Genomic DNA, 19,330 nt, shown 5'->3' on the forward strand with positions numbered 1-19,330 from the left:
AAAGTCAATAGTAGTCCCCTCGCTGCTCTTGAATCTAGTTCGGTCTCCTCATGTTGACAACAGAGGGCCTCTATGACTTGGCAATGACTCCTGGTTCCCAGAGACTCCCCATCTCAATAAGTCTGTCTACTCACTGTCTCCTCGGGCTGCCACATTTACATTCACCTATGTTCTTGCTTCACTTTTCCCTCTGTCCATTTCCTTACCTGAAATAACCTCTTCCCTTCCATCCATTTATCCAAACCCCACTGCTGCCTTCAAGATATAAATACTAACTTTTCCAAGCCCTGATTATTCCATTCCTCCCTCATCCTCTCTCTAAATTCTAATGATGCTTAATTTGTCCCTTATTCATGCTTGTCTTGGGTTGGCTAATTACTGCATACATATTTTTATTTACATCACAACCAGGCTGAAAATGTCTTGAAAGCAGGGATCATCATTTCACTCTGAGTCTTTCTAAGAGCCTGATATATACTTTGGGCACCTCGCAGGTGCACACGGAATACCGGTTGGTTGGCTGGCTTCCCAAACATGACCTTCAACTTTATCAAAGGTAACAATTTTAGAAACTATGTCTTGTACTCTAACTATGGGCTATGTCTTATACTCTACTTTGAAGATAGTGATACAAAGTGCATTAGCTATTGTTATTCTCTTAAATTTTGTCATGAAATTTTATTTTTTCATAAAATAGAAAGGCAAAACTTTTAAACCTATACTACTTAAAAATGAAATAGCATATGACCATTAGAATCAAGAGTAAGCATGAATATCATCATCTAGTACACTAGAGTGCCAGGTAATAAACTAAAATATGAAAAAGAATTAAAAGGTACACATATTCATTATTTTAGATGTGGTCATTTATATCGACAATCATAAAAGGACGAAAGAACGAGCCATCAGAACTACCATGACTTTACACTGTCCAAATTGGGGCTTCAGGTACAGAAGTCAATAGTCTTCCTAAACTATTAGAAAGTGTCAGAGGAAAATAGATTTGATTCATAAGAGACAAAACTATAAGTTACCTAAAGGGAAAGCCTTGTAAGAATGTACAATGTATATGAAGAAAAATTATAAAACTTCCTGAGGATATAAAAGACCTGAATAGGCCATTTTTTTTTTTACTGGAAACACATAAACTACATATGCTCACTTTTCCTGTATTAAACTATGAATTCACTGTAGCACCATTCAAAATTCCAATATAGGGTTTTTTTAACACAAGAAACTCATTCTGCAATTCACCTAGAATTATGAATCTGCTTGAATGACCAATGACATTTTACACTGAAGATTAACAAGTGAGGACAGGTTATCAAAACATAAAATTGTTTTATAAAGTGGTGCAGGCATTATGGAGGAACCAATAAAAGATCAACAGAACAGAACAGAGCTGTATGAAAGTTTTGTACTTTTGGTGCATGCCTGAAATCCCAGCTCTCTGGGAGGCTGAGGTGCAAGCATTGCAAGCTTCTAACCTAGGTGTCAAAATAAAATCTAAAAACAAGGGTAAGGATGCGGCTCAGTGCTGAGGCCCTAAGTTCAATCCAAGAACCATACACACACTTCAAACCGTATTTGAAGAAATAGCATTTCAAGCAACTGGAAAAAGGATAAATCATTTAATAAATAGATGTAGGACAACTATCCATTTTTGGAAAAAGAGGCAGATTTTCATTTCTCACTGGCATCATTATCTTTGCTTTGCTCCTCCATCCAGACACTGCTCACCCTTCTGGGTCCCAGTCTTTAGTCGAGCGGATACTCTGCATGGACTGTATCACGGGCTCCATGATCTTCATGGGGGGGGGCAGGTCAAACGGGAGAATCCAAGGGAAAGAGTGAAGTGGGGGAGGCCTGGGGTCCTCAAGCTAGCTGCTTCCCTAAGCTAAAGGTCTTGGCTCTTGGAAGGAAGTGGTCTTCACTCCATCCTCTCTCTCCCTTGGCACCTCAGTTTGAACCTGCCATCTATTTCCTATTGTGGCTCTACCAACACCACATCATTCACAAAATTAAGTTCTAGGAAGATTAAAGACCTTCGCTTTCTTTTTTAAAACCTTAAAAATATGAACTATAACATGGGGCATAGGAAAATAATTTTTAATCAACATACAAAATCAAATTCTATAAGGAAAAGATGAGTACATTTAGTTAAATCAAAACTTCAAACTTTTGGATGATCAGGCACTCTTGAACAAAGTTAACAGAAAAGTGGAAATACTTGAAATTTATAATAAAATGTTACCTGGACTATATAGAGATGAACTTTAGATATGAATTTATTTAAATAAAATAATGTATTTTATATTTCAAAATATCTATATTTGAATACGTATATTACATCTATAAATTTAATATCTATATATTTTAAAAATAGAAAATCAACTTTAAAAAGAAACATTAGAAAAACAGACAAGAGTATTAACAGGCCATTTACAGAGGGAGTAATATAAGTGGAATAAAAACGATATGAAAAGCCTCATAAGATACTAGTAATCAAGAAAACATAAGATAACCATTTTAAACTATCAGATTGGCAGAGTCCTAAAGCTCAGTAACACAAAGGGTTATTGAACCAGGAAGGATGTGAGCTCTTTTGTTTGTAGCTAGGGAGAGTAGTTAAGCTGGCAAAATCTTTTGAAGGAAAACCTGGTGGTGGCTATCAAAATAACAAATATGTGTTCCTTATGATCCTCTTTTTCCCCACCTACTGTGTGGATAAAAGATTGTATATTTACTCAGGAGTAAACCAGGATGTTCATCATAGCATTATTTGTAATAGTAAAAACTGGAAACAGTTTAATTGCTCAACTGTGGAACAGTTAACATTCATTCTGTAGATTATATTCAGTAGCTCAAAAAACCCAGGTAGATCTATATGTATTGATCTAGACAAATCTCTACAATGTTTTATCAAATGAAAGACCATTAAAGTTTGGGGCATTTGGTATACCACAATACCATGTGCGTTCCTAAATTCTCACAAAAATGAAACCATCCTTTTTATGTTTCTCTTTATGAATATAAATGCACGGATAAAAGTTTAAAGCATACACACTGAAAATTGATATCTATTGCTGCCTCTGTACAGGAAACTGGGATTATAGGAGGAGATACTGGGAATTTTTTTTTTTTTTACATTTTTATGTATTCTTTGGCCTATTGGTCTGGCCCAGGGACTTTTCACTTGTTCTGTATTCCACATTTTTCTGTATCTCATTATGTTTTTGTATTTGAAACTTTACAATGTGAATGCATTTGTCTTATTTATGAAAACATTATTCTTTTATTGAACAGTAGTAACTTCTACATAATCCCTTCAGAAAAAAATGAAGGGAATAACAAAGACTTTAGATTTAAATGTATATGCAACTTAAAGAATCTGCCTAGTTCCTGGGCTTTTCTCCTCCTCTTTAAAATGGAGTAGTTTGTTGTGAAACAGATTAATCAAAGTCAGCTAATGTGCAGTTGAATTCCTGGTACATAGAGAGTATTGGCTGATTTTTTTCTCTTTCTTCCATTTGACCTATGAGAATTCCAAGGTTGAAAATATACATAGGCTGGGTGGATCCATATCCTGGATTCCTGGGCAAATGGAAGCTCAGTTTCATCTGCTGAATGAGCGAATGAACAAGCCACACATGTTAGTAGTTAATGGATAAATATATGTTCACATATGTTGACTGTTAGTGGCTAAACAAGAGATGCCTTTCTGGATTCTACCAGGGAGGTCAAATTATTCTGGTTTGAGAGAACAATAAAACATAGAAAACCAGAGACATAGGCAAGTTTGCAAACTACCTTCTTTAAAGCCCCACAGTTGGGGAGTGATTGGCATACTATGGACTAGGGGGTTTGGGTACTGGGGAGCCAAAGCCAGTCTCCAGGCCAAAAGACCAAATATACTAATGGGCAGTAGCCAGGCCCCAAGCCTCTGCAGAAATCATCTCAGAACATCAGGAGTTGATCAATGATTGCCCACTTTTCTATTTTTGCTCCCATGGCTTTCAACTCAGGAAAGTCAAATATGTTTTCCATACTCATCACATGAGATGCACCGCTCCTAGTTAGTCTGTTTCTGGCTTTCCCAAGCCAACAACTTCCCAGCAGCACAGACCTAAAACCTTCTTCCCTTTTGTCACTACAAGGCTTTCCCATTCCTCAGCATGCCAAATGCCAGAGATTTCAGAAGATTCCTTGACTATACAGCAAGACCTGAATACACTGCTTCTATTTACCAGTGGCTTTTGCTCATTTCCCCAAGGCCTTCTTCAGCATTGTAACTAGATATGAGACGCATGCTTAATACTGCAGTCTATTGCTGGTATTTCATTTGAAAACAATTCTGCTTTAAAAAAAAAATCAGTAAAATAGACGAATGCCAAGAATCAAACTTTGCAAAGAATCTGAGGAGAGCTGCTCAGCTTGCATTAAACTATGAAAGAAATGAATGTTATCCAGACAAATGGCAGCAAAGGGAGGCCAGACCAAAGCAGGACTGAGTCTACACAACAGACAGGCACTTCCAGAGACCCCTGTGCGGCTTTACTCCACGCAGTTTCTAATAACTGCAGGGACTGGACCGCCACAGTGGGAGGCTCTCTTATTAGCATCTCCTCAGGGATGAGCTGGATTCATCACAGGTTTAAGTGTGTTGAGATGTCTGAATTTGGGAAATGAACCAAATACATGCAGCCTAGGGGTATTCAGAGAAGTGGATGATGGTTTGGAAGGTCCCAGCTCTCGTTTCCATGAAGAAATGACTTCTTGGATGCTAGGATTGAAACCCCAACATCTAATCATGATTATTGTGCCTCTTTGAGAACCTAGAACCTGGAATTGCCAGCATCATTGCCTACAGGCCTTTAAATCTACTAAAATAGATTATGGCTGTGTTTCCTATTGTGGTAAAGGTTAATGTCGCTACAGGAAGAAAAAAGAAAAGATCTACGGTCAAATTAAGTTTGGGAGATGCTGCTGAAGTCACACCAATTCTTTGGTAAGACTTTGGAAAGCATTCAATACGCTAACACACTGCGGAGTGCAAGGAGGGGATCCAGTCAGTATGCAACCTTGGGTACACTTATTCGGCCCGAAATTGTTTTCCTCCCCATCTGTTTACCTCTCCTGCTTCATTTTACAGCTGACATTTGTAGAGACGCTGTTGCCTTTCAGAAGAAATTTATTTTGTCTAATCATGATCTCCTGTCACCTATTGCAGCCCACTAAGGGTAGAACTGGGAGGCCAGATGCGAAGGGGAAATAGAGAGCAATCTTGATGCCTAGGAAGAAGTTAAGGTCATGAAGCAGAGCCCCTGGTTAGGAAAGGGTACATTTGGTCCTCAGGTCAGCCTTAGAGCAGAGTAAGGTTTCTAGTTGTTGGTAGTTCTAAGAAATGCAAACATGTTATTCCAGATGGAGAGGTTAAAGATTATTTCCATCGGGTTGCTAATTCCTCTCAACTAGCCCTGGCATCATTAAGCAAGATAGAGAATGGCCAGGAGAATCACCCTACTGGATGAAAATAGATTCAGGCAAGTGATTCCTTATGTAGCATTCTACCACTGACGGTCCATGATGCCCATGTGGAACAGAGATAAAGGAAGGCAGAGAAATAATGCCACTTATCTAATGCCCTAATAAAGCCAAATCTCTTTCTGCAACCACACCATGAAGCCTTTGATAAATTTAAGGGAAGAAGCAGAAAGTGCCGTAAAGAGCCCATGGTCACTTACTTTAGAATCACACAGCCTGTTCCTGCAGGTGGCGCTATCCAAAACACCTGGATCCGTGTCCTCCTCCGGGGGGTGCTTTCTGTGACTGCCACAGGGCAGTTACTCATAAACTGGGTTTCTTCTTCATCTATGATCTATGAAAAGCCAGGGGAAAATAAAGACATTAAGACACAGTGTCACTTGGACAGGGCTCCTGCTTCTGGATTGACTCTTCCTTAATTTTATTTTTAAACCTGTCATTTTGCATTAGCAGCTCTATACCCCAGGCCCCAGAGTAGTGCCTGGAAGAGAGTCCCAGTCAGTGTTCGCTGAATTAATACAACGTGAGTGCAAGGCTTGAGCACATATGTGCCAGACCCTGTCAGCACTTTCAGGGACCGACCACTAGGTGATGATCTTGTTCATTTCAGCAGAACAACGCGAGTCCCACTTTAGGGAGGAGGAGGAGAAAGATGGAGGAGGGATATGACAAAGTAAACAGTATACAGGTGGACATGATTCCACTGCAGTTGTATAGCTTTAAATTAAAACATTAAAGGCCGGGGATGTAGCTCAGTGGTACTATGTCTTCCTGGCAAGCACAAGGTCCAGTTCAATCCCCAGTACCAAAACCACAAAAACAAAATAAACAAAACAACAACAACAAACAAACATAATTAAAACATTAAAAGAAAACATCCCTTTGGGGGAAGTACAGCAAAATATAAAGTCTCCCAGCTTCATAGCACTTCTTGTGTAGTATCTACTTAATATACGTTATGTTTACAGGTATACAGTTTCCCAATTAATTATCATCATTCCCTAGGACACTACAAACAATATGGAAGCCTTTCCCACCCTCCAACATGGTTTCAGCTCTTCTGCCTTCTGAACACAGAGAGATCTTCGGGCGGAAGCTGTTTGTATCCAATTGGTTTTCAGGGCTAACTCCAATCGATTCGTACTAGCCATCCCAGGAGTGGCATTAATAACATTAACAGATAAAGCTTATTGTGCTTACCGCAGTATGCGCTAGGCATTAAGCTAAGTACCTGAATTACTAATATTCAAATGAAATCTTAAAATATATTTATCATACTTAAAAAAGTCCTTTTAGTCCTAAATAAAGGGGCAAAGAGAACCAAGTCACTCAAACACCTTAGCTCATCTTATAATTTCTTCACTGGACAAAGCAAAGGCTATTTTCTATTATATCTCATTTTTCTAAGTCTTTTCCTAGTCTCATTTTCTACTCTAGTACCCATACCTACATACTTGAAATCATATCAAATTTTTGTGTTTTAATATTTCTTGTACTGAACCACATGTCTGAGTCATGTCATTGTTACGATTGGGAATGTAATCTCTTGTTTTTGACTATTTAGTGTTCTGTAACACGGTTAGACCATGTTTTGCTTATCCTTTCTCCCAGTGGTAGGCATTTAGCTGACTTTCAGCTGTGTCTCCCCACAAACATTGCTACGATGAAGAATCTCATGGTGCCAAACTTGTGACCAGAGTTCCTCAACAATGCAAACCATATGGGAGAATTGCTGGGTTGTTTGGTTATGGGAACAGTTCTATTAATTTCACTAAATACTGCCAGGTTACTTTGCAGAATGGCTATCAGCTGTGTGCGAATGTTTTCGATTTCTACATAGCCTTATCAGTACTTGTTACTACTGAACTTTCTAATGGCTTCCTGTCTGATGGTCATAAAGTAGTAACTTTTTAATTCAATATTAATGCAGCAGATTTGAGCATTTTTAAATGAAGTTTCTTTCCATGAATTACCTACTCAGAATTATTGCCAGTGGATTTTCCTGTTTTCTTGCTGTTTTTTAGAATTTTCTAGATACAAATACATTACTTACATTTCTTTTTTTTTTTTTTTTTGGTTTTTTTAGACAGGGTCTCACTATGCAGTTGAGACTGACCTGGAACTCACTATGTAGCCCAGGCTGGTCTCGAACTCATAGTCATCCTCCTGCCTCAGTCTCCCGAGTGCTGGGATTATAGGTGTGCACGACCACGCTCGGCTACAAGTATCTTATTGACCACTATAACAGCCAGACAATTTATCTTCATAATTCTCCATTTAACAGAAATCTCTCCCACGGCTTGCTCATCTGTGATTTTGCCTACAACGTTTCCATGTGCCACGTGTCCCCACATATGCAGCCTCCGCCACATCTCATACTGAGGGGGTATACTTGTTACACTGGCACAGCCTTCACCCTTGGTGTGTATTCTATGGGTTTTGATACATCTATAATGACAATTTATTTCCATTGAGGTACCATGCAGAATAGTTACATTTCCCTAAAAATTCTGTGTTCTCCCTGTTCATCTCTCTTCCCGAGCCTCCGATAACCCTTACGCTTTGTCTCTGTAGCTTTGCCTTTTTCCAGAATGCCACACAATTAGAATCAGTCAGTGTCTAAATTGGACAAAAGACTGGCTTCTTTTACTGAGCAATACACATTTTTTTAAGTTTCCTCCGCATGTTTTCATGACTTAATGGCTCATTTCCTTTGAATACTAAACAATACCCCTTTGTCTGGATGCACCACAGTTTATCCACCCACCTCCTGAAGGGCATCTCGATTGCTTCCACGTTTTGGCAATTAGGACTGCAACCACAGGGTTTGTAAGGACGTGAATGTTTAATTCAGTTGAGTAACTACCAAGGAGCACCAGTCCTAGATCAGATGGTAAGATTATGCTTAGCTTTGTAAGAAAGTGGCAGTGCCATCTTGCATTTCCACCAGCAATGAATGAGGGCTCCTACTGTTGGCTTCCTCACCAGCTTTTAGCTGGTGATTTCAGCTTTTGTAAAGGTATGTGGTGGTCTCTCAGTACTGCTTTAGTTTCCAGTTCTCTAATGATACACAGTGTTGAATGCTTTTGCACACGCTTACTTGCCATCTGTATATATCCTTTGGTGAGGGGTCTGCTCAGGTCTTTTTCCTAATTTTTAAATTGGTTGTTCATCTTGTTGTTGCATTTTAAGAGTTCTTTGTATATTCTGGATAAGTCTTTATCAGCTATATCTTTTGCAAATGTTTTCTCCCAGTTTTCAGCCTGTCTTCTCATTCTCTTCTCAGTATCTTTCACAGAAAAGTTTAAAAAACATTTTAATTAAGTCCACATTATCAAGTTTTGTTGGGGTAGGGCCTTGCTATGTCATTTAGGATTTGAACTCACTATGTACCCAGGCTGGCCTTGAATTTGCAGGGATTCTGCTGCCTCCACCTCTTGAGAGCTGGGATCACAGGTGTGCACCACCATACTTTGCTTTTCTTCTTCTTTCTCTCTCTTTTTTTTTAACTTTGCTTTTTTAATTGTTTCTTTCTTTGATTTGTTTTTGACGTTTTATCTTAAAGTCATCACCATATCCTTTGTCATTTAGGTCTTCTTCTATGTAATCTTCTAGGAGTTTTACAGTTTCACATTTTACACTTAGGTCTGTGATTCATTTTGAGTTCATTTTTGTGAAGATGTAAAGTCTGTGGCAAGATTATTTTTTTCTGCAGGTGTGCATACATCTGTTCCAGCATCGTTTGTTTAAAAGACTACCTTTGCACCATTATACGGCTTCCATTCCTTTGTGACAATCAGTGGACTTGGTCCATACGTGTCTATATCTAGGATCCCTAGTCTAGACTTTTCTTTTAGTTGACTATTCTTCACCAATACCAGGCTGTGTTAACTACTGCACTTTATAGGTCTTAAAGTCTTTCGATTTGTTCTTCAAGGCCACTGGTCACAGTACTTTTTTTTAAACGATAGATTCAATTTGCTATTTTGAGAATTTTTACATCCATGTGCATGAGAAATTCTGGGCTATAGTTTTCTTTTCTTGTAATATCTTCCTCTGGTTTTGGTATTAGGATATGCTGGTCTCAGAACAAGTTAGGAAGTAATCTTTCTGCTTTTTTTTTTTTCTTCTGAAAGAGTTTGTAGAGAGCTAATTTCTTCTATAAATGTTTGCCAAAGTTCCCCAGTGAATCCGCGTAGGCCTGATGTTTTTAGTCTGGGGCAGTGGTGGTTTCCGTTTTGTTTTTTAGGTTGTGCTGGGGACTAAACCCAGGGCCTTGTGCATACTAGGCAAGCATTCTTCTGCTGAGCTGAATCCCCAACCCTTGTTTTGGGAGGTTAGTAGATACAGATCCATGTAGATTGTCTATTTCTTCCTGTGTTGAGTTTTGGTAGATTACATCTTTTCTGGAATTGGTCCCTTTTATCCAGGTTATCAAATTTGTGGGATAGAGGTATCTATCACATTCCTTTATTACCCTTTCAATTCTCATAGGATCTATGATACCCCCCTAATTTTTGTTTTCCTAATTTGAGCCTTTTTTTCTTCAGTCTGGCTAGAGACTAATTATAAATCTTTTCAAAGAACCAGCTTGTTTTTTGTTTTTCCTATTGATTTCCTATTTTCAGTTTTATTGATTGTTCACTCTGTCTTTATTTCTTCTGTTATGGATTTTATTTGTTCTTATTTTTCCAGTTTCCTAAGGTGGAAGCCTATATTTTATTTATATATATATAAACCTATATGTTTTATATATATATAAAACAATATATAAATATATAAATTCACTCAATGCTATAAATTTCCCTTCAAGCCCTGCTTTTCCTGTATCTCATAAGTTTTGATAAGCATCTTTTCATGTTCATTTACTGCAAGTATTTTCAATTTTCTCTTGTGCTTTCTTTACCCATGTGTTCCTTAGAAGTTATTTAATTTCTGAGCATGTGGGGATTTTTCCAGCTAGCTTTCTCTTATTGACTTCCAGTTTAATTCCACTGTGGTCAGAGAGCAGGCATGAGGTGATTTCTATTCTTTTAAACTGGTGAACACCTGTTTTAGGGCTCCAGGGTGTGAATTATCTTGAGGAATGGTCCACAGGAACCTGGGAGGAACCTACTGCCATCCATGAAGTAGCTCACAGATGTCGGTCATACCCAGTTGGTTGATGTTGTTGAGTTCACCTCTGTCCTGTTTTTGGCCTGAGTCTATCCATTTTGTAAGAAAAGAGTGTTGAAGTCTCTATAATAAGGGGTTCATCTCCTACTCCTTGCATTTCTCAATTTTTGTTTTGTTGGTGCATACACAATAAATTCTGCTATATTTTCTTAGAGAAACTGTTCTTTTTGTTGTTATGCAATGTCCCTCCTTGCCCTATGACCTTTCTTGCTCTGAAGTCTGCTTTGTCTAAATGTAATATAGCTGCTCTCTAATTTTTTTTTTTTTTTTAGTTTAACTTGGTACATTTTAGGTACACAGTACAGTTACATTCATCATTGGGATCTTGTACCTTTACATGATGTATCTTGGTTATTTTTTCCCCCATACCCCTGGCTCTCCCTTCACCCCCTCCACGCTTTCCTATTTACAAAGACTTTGTTTCCATTTTTTCATTTTCTCATATTTTTTCTTTTCCTTTCCCCAACCCTTCCCACTTCCCCTACTCCTTTAGGCCTTTTCTTCCTATTTCACATTATCAATTACAGAATTTGAACCTTATTTACCCTTTTAGTTTTTCACACCAGAGAAATTATTTGGTATTTACATGTGTGACTTATTAATTTCACTTGAGTATGGCCTTAATATGCATCCATTTACCTGTAAGTGACTAGTTTCTCACTCTTTATGGCTGAGTAGTACCCTATTTTATAGAAAAACATCTCTATCCAGTCTCCAGTTGATGGGCACTTGGGCTGATTCCAAATTTTAGTTATTACAAATATTGGTGCACATATATCACTGTGGTACGATTCTTAATTCTTTTGAAAATATACCCAGCAAAGGGATAGCTGGGTCAAATGGGACCTCTAATACTAGTTTTTTGATGTATCTCCATATTGATTTCCACAGTGGCTGCACCAGTATGCACTCCCACCAACAATGGAGAAGGGTTCCTTTCTCCTCAAAACCCTGCCAACATTTGTTATTGGCTGATTTCTTGATACCGATCTCTACTTTCTTTTGCGTAGAGTCAATATGGTATATCTTTCTCTTACTTTGAATCTATGTGTCTTTATGTTTAAAATGTTGTCTATATTCATATAAACATTAGGTCTTTTCTATTCATTCTGATAATGTCAATTGGTATATTTAATCCAAATCCCATGACTTTATCCTTTATTAATCCAATAATTGAAAGTAATTGTTTAATATCAATCATATTTATTATTTTCTATTTTTGGGTTTTTTTTTCTATTTTCTCATCCACTTTTCCAGCTCTTTGAGGTATTAAACATTTTAATATTAACATTTTATATGATTTCATTTTCTTTCCATTCTTAGGCAAGCAGTTTTTGGGGGTTTTTGTTTTGTTTTGTTTTTGTGTCAGGGATTGAACACAGGACCTTGTTCTTGCGAGGCAGGCACTATGCTACTGAGCTAAATCCCTGGCCCGCAAGCAGTTTCAATTCTTTTAAAAATTTTTTAATGGATCCGCTACGAACTGTAGTATATATTTATAGTTAATCAAAATTCACTTTCAAATAATTTTATACTGTTTCACAGATAGTAGAATTAAAGTATATTTACTGTATACTATATTTTTATATTATAATATAAACATATTCCAAATTCCTTCTGTCTCTTGTATTGCTGCTGTCATTCATTTCTTTTATATGTAATCTTACATAAGTGTAGACACACAATCAACTATGTGTTTGTACGCTATAATTTTGAATAAGTTACCCTTTAGACCAATTAAGATTAATGAAAATAATTCTAATTTTACTTATTCTCTGATGTTCTTTATGTAGATTGGAGTTTCTGGTTTATATAATTTTCCTTTTCTTTCAATAACATTACTTTTTGCAAGGCAGGACTACTGGAAACAAATTCTCTCAATTTTTATTTGTCCAAGAAGGTCTTTATTTCTTTTATTTTTTGAAGGCTAATTTTGCAGGGTATAGAATTCTAAATTGGTAGTTTTTTTCTAATGCTAAAATTTCTCTACTTTGTTTTTTCTTGCATGATTTCTGAGAAATCAGATTTAATTCTTATATTTGTTTGCCTATAGGTAAAAATTGTTTTCCTCTAGTTTCTTTCAACTTTTCTTTATCTTTGATTTCAATGAAATTTTAATCACACACTACTTTAAAAAAAATTATCCTGCTTGGTGTTTTCTGACTTCCTAGATCTGTATTTTGGTGTCTGACTTTAATATGGAAAAATATGCTATTATTACTTCAAATATAGCTTTGGTTCCTGTTCTCTTTTCACCTGTTATTGCCATTATGCGTACTTACATCTTTTGTACAAAATGAAATTGAAATATATGGTAAATGTTTAAGTTTTTAGAAAACATTAAAATAAGAGAGACATTGCCATTAGTTTCATTCAAAAAATTCATCCTCACTTCATTCTTCAAATACACATATATCCCCATCATTCTTTCCACTGTTTGAGGCAGTTCTGAAGTCCTCTTTTGATGCATGAACAAAAATATGGTACATACTGCTGCCAAGAGCTATCAAAAGGAAAGGTAGTCTTGTAAAAACACTATGGTGTGTCCTAATTCACCTTATTCATCAGATCTGGTACCATGAAACTTCTAGCTCTTGCTTGAAGTCAAAATGACCTCAGGTGGTGAGAATTTTTAATTTGATTCAGGACACGGTGGCAGCCATGACAGTACAACTAAAGACACTCATGAAAGAGGACTTCAGATCTGCTTCAGAACGTGGCATGAATGATGGGATAAGTGTGTCTGAAGAAAGATCGGAGTATTTTAAATGAGATTCATGGCAATGTCTTTTATCCCAAAACATTTTAAAAAATTCAAACATAAACCATATTTTTCAACCACACTGCATACTTGTCCCAGAGTTCTTAATCTGTTCTGTGCCATGTCTCAAACCCCCACTCCCTTCTTACCACTTGCGTCCTCTTATTCCTCACCCCATCCTCTTTTTCTCTGCTTTTCAGCTTTGGAAGTTCCTGTTGACATAAGCTTAAGCTCAGAGATTCTTCCTCAGCCATGTCCAGTTTACTGACAAGCCCACCAAAGTCATTCTTCATTTTATAATTTTTAATTACTAACATTTTTGATTCTTAGAATCAGATTTCGATTGACTTTTCCATCTCTCTGCTTACATTATCCATCTGATTTTTCATGTTATATTCTTAGTATTTTACTCGTGTTTTAAAATTCCTAATCTCTGATAATTCCAACATTTCTGCAATATCTGACTGTGTTTTGATACTTGTTCAGTCTCTTCACACTGTGTTTTTCACCTTTTAATATGCCTTATAAGCTTTTGCTGAAAGGAACACAACATATTGGGTAAAAGGAACTGTTGTAAGGAGGATCGCTGTGAGTTCGAGACCAGCCTGGGCTACATAGTGAGTTCCAGGTCAGTCTCAACTACATAGTGAGACCCTGTCTCAAAAAAAAAAAAAAAAAAAAAAAAAGGAACTGCTATAAACAGACCTTTTGTACCCGAAAGAAGGTACAGTAAATGTGCACTGAAAAATTAGGTGTACATTCACCCTTCAGTATCCATGGGACACTAGTTCTAGGAAGACATAAAATGGCATAGTATTTGCATAAAACCAAGGCAATATCCTTCCATTTCTTTTAAATCATCTCTATCGTGCTTATTATAACTAATATAATGTAAACACTACACAAATGGTTGTTGTTGTTTGGGAAATAATGACGAGTAAAAAGTCTGAATGTGTTCAGTACAGGTATAATTTATTAAAAATATTCTTGATCCTCAGTTGATTCTGTGAATGCAGAGCCTGTGGTGGGGGAGCTATCTGTACTTCCTTCCTCCCCTTGACTGTGAGGTTTCTGGCTATAGTAGCTACCTTAGCTCCTTCAGTTGCAACTCCCTGGACTTCATTTTGACTTTAGACTTTGTTTTCCTAGATGGTTATTATGGCCTTGATAATAATAATAGGGAGCACTTTCCATTAGTGAAGGACTTTTACATATTTTATTTCCATTCTCCTGAAAACTAAGCATCACTCACTGGGCCTCTCCTTGAGGAAGCTACCTTGATTCAGATAGTAAGTAACCTGTCCAAAGTCCCACAGTGGCAGAGCCAGGGTTTGGGCTTCCCTCTCCTTGATCAATGGCTGTGCTCTTTCCTCGATATAGTTTTTCCTGCTCATAGTGCCCTCGCCCTTATGCTAGGTAAGAAGTTTCTTGCTTTTCAAGCATGACTTCATGAAACCACAAACATTAGCCCAGCTCACAACAGCTAAACACTCAACATACACACAAGTATTTGGTGAAGGTAAATAGTACTTTTGCCTCATATTTCCTGCAGTTCTGTTGGTATAAGGCTGAGTTTCCAAACAATGCGATTTTCCTGGGCTTGGCTAGTTCGGCCCCAGTGAAGACTCCTTTGCTGGTTGTCACAGAGAACTTCTGCACCTGCCTTTACCCTAAATCTTGAAAATACTTAGGAGGATTCTGGGTGAGTAAACTGGAACAACCAAAGAGAACAAGGATTTTATTAGTACCTACAAAGAAGCACGTCTTCCGAGCCATAGAAGCCTCCTCAGGTAAATACGGCTGTTTATCCATACTCACAGTGGCCAGATGGTAATTAAGCACTGAACAGAAGGGGTTGTGCTTCCTCAAATTCAGAGAATGCTCCCAACATTGTCTACTTCTCAGAAAATATCAGCTTCCCCCACAAAAGCTTTGGGTCTAGCAGAACCCACTTTCATACCTTTCCTGAAACCCAACTGTCTCCACACTTAAGCTCCAGAGTAGACTTTAGAATCCTACCATATTAGTCACCAACTAAATCATAGGCACTTTATTTCAGTCCAGGATTTCTTCTCTCAATATCTGGGACCAGAAAATTAAAATCCATTATAGCATGATGACTGTGTCCGATAATGGTATTATCAGATTTTTTATGGGTATCTTCTAAATTTTCTATTGCTTATGATGAAGAGTTTTTTTTTTTAAAGGACTATTACAACATTCCAAGGTTTACATTTCCATTATATTTATGGGTTAAAATAAATCTTCTCAGATTAAGTTTGAAGTCATTTTGGGGGTGGTTTCCTGGTAAGGAAACTGACTTGACTCCTTGAAGGAGAGGGAGAGCTCTGAACCTGTGACAGGTCCTTGTCTAGCCAGATAGGACAGACCCTGACATTTACCAAGGTTTACACAGGTGGACAAGGTTTGATTTCCAGAACACTCATCAGTCTAGAGTGACAGCAACTGGTTGGGTACCTGGTCATGAATAGACCTTTCCAGACACCAGGGACAGTCCTAGCTATCTTGTCAGCACCATTATCAAGGCTTTCAAAGCCTTTGATCACAATCTTAGTCTTGACTTACATGCAATACCCATTTTAAAATCTCCATCATGACCTACTTTCACCCTTAGGCAAAATCATCTTAGGTAATAGACATCTAGGGTGTCTATTCTTCCCTTATCCTAACTTTGACCTCATTTTTCTTTTCAGACTCTGGTGCACAATACTTCTTTCCTACATTTACTGTTGGCATCTCTTCACGTTGGCCTGAAGCCTTTAATGTTACCTCATCTTTCCTGGTCCAACAGACACAGCCTGAAGAGAGGAACCTGAATAGCATCGAGATTCCTGAGGAAAGTGCAAGTGTTCTAAGTTCTAACCATAGCAGTGGGACACTAGGTGACTTCCATTCAGAAGTCCATGTAGGTGGCCTCTGGGACATTTGACTTCTGGAAGCAGAGCTCCAGACAGCAATCAGGGCTAGTGTCATAGGGTCAGGGCTCCAGTTCCCAGATGAGAACTGAGGAGAAGTCAGATAATTAGAACAGGAAATGGAACAGTAGCCAAAGCAGGAAGGTGGTGCCATGAGCATAGGTTGCAGCAGAGTTGACAGGAAAGGTTAGATTTGGAAACTTGGGCCTGGAGATAAAAAATGGCTTCTGTTATGGGAAGTGTGACAAGTGACTGAAAGAACAACTCAGGAGCCCAGTGGTCACTGCTGGAGTACCACAGCCATGGTGCCTACCAGAGACACTGATGTGACAATCCCCAATGGGAGCAGGGGCTGCTTAAGCAGAGTGTCCTCACTTTGTTATTGGGTGAACTGGGTAATGCGTAAGGGGTGAGCTGGGTCTGAAGGGCAGGGAATCAGCCCATCCGAATACAATTTTTGTTTAAAATTTAATATATTGGTACAATCTAGGTAGACAGTATACAAATTGTTGAATCAAGGAACCCAGGTGGCACTGACAGGGCCTGGAGTAGGGAAGGAAGAAAGATGGCATCACCTCATAAATAATTCTTCTCTGGGGGTTTTGTGAGAAGTGGTGGGGTAGACTGGAAAGCACTCAGATGTTTGAGTCAGGTAGCTTTGAATTAAATCACAGCTCTGTCGCTTTCTAATTAGATGACTTTGGCCAAGCCACTGAATCTCTCCGAGTCTGTTTTCCCATGAGGACGATGATGCGCATCTTTCTTGGTGGACAAAAGTAACGGATGAGATCCTATTTACAAAGCTTCTAGTACCCATGCTAGTCACTCAGTAGACTGGAGATTCCCTTTTATGGTGAGCACCTTTCCCCTTCCACTAATGAGCCACATCCCCAGGGACAAGCATTCCCTCAACACTGAGGAGGAAGACATCCCAAAGAGGGAAAGCAGGATTGACTGAGCTCAGGCCCAGTACTATACAAGAGCTACTTGTTCACTGTGGGAAAATCAGAAAACAAGTGAAAAATATGAAGCAAACAGTTGTATTTCTACCACCCTGAGGTAGTTATTAACATCTTTGTGTATATCTTTTAAGATTACATAATCGTAGGTATGCAATCTTAGAAAACAGGATTAAACTGTACTTTCTATCTTATAAGCTGCCTTTTCATCCCACAACACACTGTGACTATTTTTGTTTTCCACTCAATATATAATCTCAATGAATTTTTATGGCCCTATCATAGCCCAGCTAATGGATCATCTCCATTTTAGCTAACAAATCTTTTGTTGTTTCCAATTTGGTGCTATAATGATCATCTCTTATGGCGAAATATGATAACCTTTAATTTTTCTGGGAGTGAAATTAATACAGATTATTATTGCTGAGTCTGCTTAGGAAAGGATTTCAAACTGTTTCAGTAAAATCTGAGAGAATTAAAGAAAATAATCCCAGCCGTTAAATCTCTTCTAATTTCCCATGTGTATATTTTCAGTCTGAAAGTCATGGAAGACAGCTGTTCCTGCCTTTTATGAAAGAGCTTTTAACACAGATTTTTTTAAAAACTTTATGCTTTGTTGCTTTAAAAAGATCATTAGAGAAACGTTTGCAAAGACAAAAGAGGAAAAGAGAAAAAATTCGCTGTATTATCATTTTGCTTTGTTTCCTTCTAGCCTTTTCTGTTTGAAATTTGTAAATACTACAGTGCAGTTGTGTTCACTGTGTGTGTATGCTTGGAGCCTCAACACTGCTCCAAGCTTCTGCAAATTCATCTGAAATAATCTGAATGAATGCATTCGGCATAGCTTTTGGCAGTGGTCCCTCCTGTAAGCCACAGTCAAGGCCCAAATCCTATCTTCTTTCCCAGCCTCCCTTTTTACTTCAAACAGATTCTTAGCTTCATTTTACTCATCTTTATTTTACCCACTTTTTCTTTCCAAGGGGTTTTACCTCTGCCTTCCAAACTTAAAAGCATGTGGGACCTGGGAAGGTAGTGATGCAGCCATGAGCACGAGCATAGAACCTCTCCCTGGGCATGTGGCCTCAGATCTATGTAGATTTAGCCCACAGAGCCAAGAGACTGTGCTTCTCTCAAAGGCAGATGAACCTGCATGCTGCATGGGTGGTTTCACACATCTAGCGCATACACAGCAGACCATACTGGGGAGCATAGCTTGGCCAGGAGGGTATGCACCCTGCGGGGCCAAGGATCCAGCCTTTCAGAAGGATGCCCTCTAAATATTTGCCCAGCCTTCAGTTGGAAGGGAGCTGGGTGCTGCACGGGAAAAGAAGCAGAAAGACTGCCAGCTCCACACTCTTCCATTAGTTCCTGAACAGCTCAATTCCTGGCCCTGAACTTGCACACCTCACCCAACACCCACAAGGCCTGGGAGGCAGTTGAGATGCCATCTCCTGTCTTGCATCTTTGTGGGCTTTGGGGAGTTTTGCTTCCAGCCAAGAGGGCCCAACAGCTGTTCACTACAGAGCAACTCTGGCAAGTGCCTGCACTTTCCTGGACCAAGCCTCCTTCTCTGTAAGATGGCAAATAATAGTATCTACCTCAATGGGCTGGGAGGGTTTGACTATCTAAGGTATTAGAGAAGCTCCTGGCACAAAGTTATTGTTGTATATATTATAATGCTGTACTACTGATAAGAATAAAATGTATTATCATTTTCCTGTGATGCTTGCTCACAATAATTCTGGTAAAGACCATTTTCTTCATCTCTACGTTTTCTGTGATGTTTTGGTGCTTCTTATAGTGTGGTATCCAGGGTACCAACCCAGCTGGCCTGCACCTAAATCCAGCTTGGTTTGGGAGCCCTGAGTATAATAGGCTTCAGCGGACTGGGGGGTGTGTGTGTGTGTGTGTGTGTGTGTGTGTGTGTGTGTGTGTGTGTGTGTGTGTGTGTGTGT

General features: G+C 38.5%; 1 protein-coding gene across 1 annotated transcript in view; it reads right to left on the reverse strand.

Annotated features, from left to right (window-relative positions):
- Spon1 (spondin 1) overlaps positions 1 to 19,330 on the reverse strand; it is a gene marked incomplete at its 5' end in the record, with an annotated part of 272,587 nt that overhangs the window by 195,617 nt on the left and 57,640 nt on the right. Inside the window, one exon of the mRNA XM_010615374.3 lies at positions 5,745 to 5,878. Coding sequence (XP_010613676.1) covers positions 5,745 to 5,878 — 134 coding nt within the window. The remainder of the gene's footprint in view (positions 1 to 5,744; positions 5,879 to 19,330) is intronic.

The sequence above is a fragment of the Fukomys damarensis genome, unplaced genomic scaffold, assembly GCF_012274545.1.
Source record: "Fukomys damarensis isolate Sample0158 unplaced genomic scaffold, DMR_v1.0_HiC HiC_scaffold_16, whole genome shotgun sequence".
Classification (NCBI taxonomy): Eukaryota; Metazoa; Chordata; class Mammalia; order Rodentia; family Bathyergidae; genus Fukomys; species Fukomys damarensis.